The 6,474-nt window shown below is 43.0% G+C and overlaps 1 protein-coding gene across 2 annotated transcripts in view; it reads right to left on the minus strand.

The window, feature by feature from the left end:
- Positions 1-183: 183 nt before the first annotated feature.
- The window catches only part of NIFK (nucleolar protein interacting with the FHA domain of MKI67), a 10,884-nt gene continuing 4,593 nt past the window's right edge, over positions 184-6,474 (minus strand). For both annotated transcript variants that reach the window (XM_011941650.1, XM_011941651.1), the window contains exons 3-7: positions 5,388-5,496; positions 4,103-4,314; positions 1,703-1,762; positions 1,516-1,584; positions 184-1,140 (exon numbers count right to left, since the gene is read on the minus strand). In XM_011941650.1, coding sequence (XP_011797040.1) covers positions 952-1,140; positions 1,516-1,584; positions 1,703-1,762; positions 4,103-4,314; positions 5,388-5,496 — 639 coding nt within the window. In that variant the 3' untranslated portion in view covers positions 184-951. The remainder of the gene's footprint in view (positions 1,141-1,515; positions 1,585-1,702; positions 1,763-4,102; positions 4,315-5,387; positions 5,497-6,474) is intronic.

Genomic DNA, 6,474 nt, shown 5'->3' on the forward strand with positions numbered 1-6,474 from the left:
CTCCCAAAGTGCTGGGATTACAGGCTTGAGCCACCGCGCCCGGCCGCCCAGCCTCATTTTAAAAATTTTTTGTAGAGAGGGGCTCACATCATGTTGCCCAGGCTGGTCTCCAACTCCTGGCCTTAAATGATCCTCCTGCCTCAGCCTCCCAAAGAGATGGGATAACAGGCATGAGCTACGACATCTGAAAGCAATGTTTTTAATGAATCTGAATTCGCTAATGAAGGGGAAAATTTTACTATTTTTTTCCCAATGACTCCCAAGTCCTACTCGCAAACAAATAAATCGTAGAAAAAAAGTTTAATTGCTGGTTATTGTTTGAATCTTGAAATACAATTCCTCACTGATGATACTGGTATAAAATGGTGGTTATTAATCCATGCTAGCACAACCAAAACTAACGTAACATTATTGGTAAAAATTAGTCATTTCTGAATCTCGATTAAAATCTGAACACATAAAACAAACCTGTGCTAACACTGGAACTGCCTTCTCACTCTACATATAAACTTCCAGCTTTAACCATTTCACGTTGAAATCTAAAGCATCCCCATGAGTTAAATGTCCCTGACAAACCATGTAGGTGGACAAACAAGATTGGTGGTCTTTAACTGCTGGTGACAGAAAACGCTGCAGTTTAGAACTTAAACCTGCAGTTAGTGGTTAACTTTCTACCCAGGCAGAGTAAACTAAGGATAGCTATGAAACATCAAAAGAAAACTAGAGGCCAGGACAAAGAGGCAGTGTCAGCCAACCCAACGCAAGCTGGTATGCACCCCTGTATTTCAGCCAAGGGCAGGCAATCCAAATTACAGACTGCTTTTCTTAACTTGACCAGTGTATTTTTCCTCTGAAAATCTTGTCAAAGGTTGCATTTCATTGCACCTAGTAAAATACAAAGTCCACTCTCATAAAAATATATTTTTCAGAAGAAATATAATACACTGAAAATCACTGATTGCTTTTTCTTCGTCTTTTTTTCCGTGAATGTGTAGGTGTTTGAGTCTCTTGTATTTCTTCTTTTACACAGGATATGGGCTGTTTGAAAACTATTTCATTATCTTTATCATCATCATTCAGTTCAGCCACTTCAGATTTTCTCCTCTCCAAAAATGTTGGTGTACAAACTGGTGTGGGGCCCTGGATTCAACAAGTAAAGATTATAATACAGAAATGTAGACCAAGATTATCACTTACCCCAAAAATATCACCTCTCCTCTATTTTTACAAGTTGTGCCCCATTATTTTAGGTCTGTTTCCATCTTTTGGTGATACTATTGTAAAGAATAAAGAACTCAGATGCCTATCAAACTTAGTACAGAAATTCACAATTAACAAATACAGCATGTTCCATTACAAGGTTTTAGGCAGAAAATTGCTAAATCAACAATAAAGATCTACCAAATGTCACAATATTTAATTTGAAATCTTAAAATGAGAGTAGCAGAAACTACTTTTCCTTCTTCAAATTATTTCTATAATATCTGGTACCCGGAAGATTGAAAACCATTTTACCTGGCTATCCACAGTCTTCTCAAGAGTGTCAGGAGTACCTAAGACTTTTTTCTTCTTCTTACGTAAAACCTTAAAATAAATTTTAAAATATATCAATTTGAATACTGATCAGCTATGGTAGTCTTAAATGTTTTCCCATTTATCCTTCTCTAATAACTTACATGTAAAATGATAAAAAACATTTTACCTGGCCTTTTGTAGACGTCTGACGATTAGTTTTTGAAATACTTTCCGTTTTCTGTAAAATCTTTAATAAAGAAGTTATAAATTGACAATCTCATATCTTTTCTTTCTAAACTTAGCATTAGATCCTCATATACATTATTAATAAATCCTCCCTAAATGACAAAGTATTTCAGTTTAAAAATCAAAACTCACAAATATAGTGAATTATCTCAAGTAAAGGGCAAAACTAGGAAAAACCCAGTAGAGGAACTGACAGAGCTGCAGAGGTTGAAGGGAAGGCCAAAACCTGGAGCTCACCGATTCACAGAATCCTGAATTCAGGAGGGTGGAAGCAAGAAGAATGTGCAAAGGCAGGCCACCCCCATCTCCACTAAGTCACAAACAGGGTACAGGAAAAGCAGTGCTTGCATGCCTCTTACCAAGTTTCACTGTCTCAGTTCCCAAATGGTTCACAAGAGCACCAGGGCCTAAGGCCGTGTTGAAATGTTCTAATACTATTAAAGACAATATTTGGAATTTGGGCAAAAAGTTAACCACCGAGAATTGAGCCAAAGGAGAATAACAGTCATCTAGTTTCTGGATAAGGTTAAAAACCTAGTAAATTGGCTGGCCCAGTGGCTCACACCTATAATCCCAGCACTTTGGGAGGCCGAGGTGGGTGGATCATGAGGTCAGGAGTTCGAGACCAGGGTAGCTAACATGGTGAAACTCCGTCGCTATTAAAAAAATACAAAAAATTAGCTGGGTGTGGTGGTGTGCACCTGTAGTCCCAGCTACTCAGGGCGCTGAGGCAGGAGAATCGCTTGAACCCGGGAGGCGGAGGTTGCAGTGAGCCAAGATAGCGCCACTGCACTCCAGCCTGGGCAACAGAGGGAGACTGTCTCAAAAAAGAAAAGAAAAGAATAAGACCCTTACCTATACTAGCCATACCATAATGAGCTTCATTCTTGATCTATAATAAAAGACACAGCTCTCCTTACTGTGACAGATGGACGAAAGGTTCAGTGTTTTGGTATTTACTTATAGCATACAGCAAACCAAAGACTTAATTCTGGCAGTGTCACCTCTGAATGACAATCTTTTATTTTTTTAGAGATATGGTCTTGCTCTATTGCTGAGGCTGGAGTGCAATGGTACAATCACAGCTCACTGCAAACTTTAAATCCTAGGCTCAGGAGATCCTCTTGCCTCAGCCTCCTGAGTAGCAAGGACTACAGACACACACTACCTCAGTTGGCTAATAAATGGCAATGTAAGAGTATTATAGTTTTCAGTTAAATAGTGGGTTTACTTCAGTAACTTAAAAAACAGATTATGTAAGTTAAACAAATCAGATTATCTCCTTAAAAGAAGTTTCCTCTTCTAGCCGGGTACGGTGGCTCACTCCTGTAATCCTAGCACTTTAGGAGGCCAAGGCGGGTGGATCACACGAGGTCGGGAGTTCGAGACCAGCCTGGCCAACATGGTGAAATCCTGTCTCTACTAAAAATGCAAAAAGTAGCTGGGCGTGGAGGTGGGCGCCTGTAATTCCAGCCACTTGGGAGGCTGAGACAGGCATATCACTTGAACCTGGGAGGAGTTTGCAGTGAGCCGAAATTGTGCCACTGCACTCCAGCCTGGACAACAGAGACTCTTGTCTCAAACAACAACAACAAAAAACAATTTTCCTCTTCTGTATAACGGAAATAACAGAATCTGGTCTCATAATGTTTTAGGAAGAACCTACAATGGAATGTTTCAAAAGTTTAGTCAGGCCAGGCATGGTGGCTCACACCTGTACTCTCAGCACTTCTGGAGGCGAGGTGGACGGATCACCTGAGGTCAAGAGTTCCAGACCTGACTGACCAACATGGTGAAATCCCATTTCTACTAAAAATACAAAAAATTAGCCAGGTGTGGTGGCGCGCACCTGTAATCTCAGCTACTCGTGAGGGTGAGGCAGGAGAATCGATTGAACCTGGGAGGTGGAGGTTGCAGTGAGCGGAGACTGTGCCACTGCACTCCAGCCTGGGCAATAGAGCAAGACTCTGTCTCAAAAAAAAAAAGAAAAAAAAAGTTTAGTCAAAAAACTGGCTGGGCACAGTGGCTCACGCCTATAATCCCAACCCTTTGGGAGGCTGAGGTGGGTGGATCACCTGAGGTCAGGAGTTCGAGACCAGCCTGGCCAACATGGGAAACCCTGTCTCTACTCAACATGTAAAAATTAGCCAGGCATGGTGGTGTGCACCTGTAATCCCAGCTACTTGGGAGGCTACAGGCAGGAGAATCGCTTGAACCCAGGATGTGGAGGTTGTAGTGAGCCAAGATTGTGATAAGCACTAGGCTAGGTCCTTTACAAGGTACAAAGTTGCCCCCTCCCCTCCCCACAACAAACCACAAAAAAGATTTCATGAATATTTACCAAGGAAGGAAAATCATAATCAATTCCTTTTTTAGCTAATTTCTTCCTGAGTAATCTTTCTTTCTTTTTAAATCGTTCCTCCATCCGTAGCTTTTGTGTTAGTGTCCGATTCCGATTATACCGTTTCACTGATGGATGTGATGGCTGCTTAAATGGAATATTCCAGTCTTTAAAGAGTTCTTTATGTACTTTTTCAGGTGGCATAAAATGACCTATTTTTAAAAAGAAAAAAACATAAAAAGTTTCAACCAAATGGTAGGAAAGAGATTTTAATGTTAACTTTAGAATCTCCCCAGTGCCATTCCTCACATAACAAAATGATGTGGCTGGGTACAGTGGCTTACACCTGTAATCCCAGCTTCTCTCACAGCAATGGTAAGTGAACAGAGACACTACCTGGTCAGCCTCATCAGCTGTGAACTTGGGTACCTAAGATGACCACATGCTACCATGGGCACAGGGAGGCCAGAAACTTCGCTTTGGCTCCCAAGGGCAGCAGGACCTGGACAGGGATGCTCTCTGTACCCTATGGACTGCAGGGTAGGGGCTGCGCTGGCTCCTTTCTGCAGGGTAGGGACTGCGCTAGCTCCTTTCTGTAGGACGAACCTGCACTGGCTGCTTCCTGCAAGACGAACTACTCATCTGGTGCTATCGCTCCTCCGCTCCCTCTGGCTTCTCTTATGTGGAAGAGCTACAGCCACTGCCATTTAGACAGATTTTGCAATGTGATTCCTCACTTTTGATGCTATCCCCACTGCCCTCATGATAAATTCTGAACTGGCTGACTTAGAAGGCCCTCAGTAACCTGACCTGAAGCCTCTTCCTCCTCCTTCATCTCTTGCTACTTTTCCTCACATTCTCTCACAGCCGAATGGTTAGGCACCTTTGGTTTGGCATTCACTGTCCCTCAGCCAGGAATGGTCTGTCTTCACTCCTGTCCCCTTCACCTGGCTCGCTCCTGTTTAGTCTTCAGGTTTCAATGTCAATGCTACTTCCTCAGAGAAGCCTTTCACAGCCCATAAGGATGGGTCAGCTGCTCCTCCCGTGTGTCCCCAAGGTAACTTGTCCAGTTCCATTGAGGGTAAAAACAGCTCTCAGGCTGGGAGATTTTAAAATTCCAATTAGAATCCGCCTGCAACATACACTGAAGTCCTTGCACCATTCTGTAAGAGTCATCCCAGAGATGAAGTGGCATGTCCAAGCAGGTAGGCAAGCCGCCCTTCCCACCAGTCACCCACCAGCAGCAGGCACCCAGGCAACCCTGCAGTAAGACAGGAGCACTTACACTCCAGGAGTCTTTCACCAAACAGGTAGTTGTTCATTGTTTCAGCAACTATCTTGGCAACATCCTTAGACTCAAACTCCACAAATGCATAGCCTTTGCTATTTCCAGTCTGCAACAGAGAATTCGCCACAAAAAGTAGAACAATCAAATTTGAATGCATCATCAAATTCCTAAAATGCCATTATTTTAAAAAATGTATATTAGCCCCTTATCAAATATTACCACATGCTTAATTCTAACTTCAATTCACATATTCTGGGGACTGTTATGGGAAAAAGATGCAAGAATCTGGACGCACAGCTGATTTTGTGGTATTCTTGGGCTTTTGGTTACATGTGATAAATACACAGTTCCTATGGCTGGAATTTATTCAGTAACAACACCCCATGGTATAAAAAAAGTCTTCAACTTAAAAGCCACATGGCTTAACAGTGGGAATCAGGAAGCTCATTTCTAGCACCAGTTGTGTCAGTAACAAGCAACTTGGACACTTCCACAACTGAGTCTCAGCTTAATTATCTTCAATAGGCAGATTCTTGGAAAAATTTAAATCCCTCAAAATCCATTTATAATCTCAACACTCAAAAGGGAGGGGAAGGCCAGGCGTAGTGACTCAAGCCTGTAATCCTAGCACTTTGGGAGGCTGAGGAGGGTGGATCACCTGAGGTCAGGAGTTCAAGACCAGCCTGGTCAACATGGTGAAACCCCATCTCTACTAAAAATACAAAAAATTCACTTTGGGAGGCCGAGGTGGTCCGGGGTTCGAGATCAGCCTGGCCAACACAGTGAAACACCGTCTCTACTAAAGATACAAAAAATTAGCTGGGCATGGTGACATGCACCTGTAATCCCAGCTACTCAGGAGGCGGAGCTGGGAGAATCGCTTGAACCCGAGAGGCGGAGGTTGTAGTGAGCTGAGATTGGGCTACTGCACTCCAGCCTGGGTGACAGAGCAAGACTCCATCTCAAAAAAGAAAAACTAGGCCAAGCGAGGTGGTTCATGCCTATAATCCCAGCACTTTGGGAGGCCGAGGTGGGTGGATCACCTGAGGTCAGGAGTTCGAGACCAGCCTGGCCAAAATGGTGA

The sequence above is a fragment of the Colobus angolensis genome, unplaced genomic scaffold, assembly GCF_000951035.1.
Source record: "Colobus angolensis palliatus isolate OR3802 unplaced genomic scaffold, Cang.pa_1.0 Scaffold20, whole genome shotgun sequence".
Lineage (NCBI taxonomy): Eukaryota > Metazoa > Chordata > Mammalia > Primates > Cercopithecidae > Colobus > Colobus angolensis.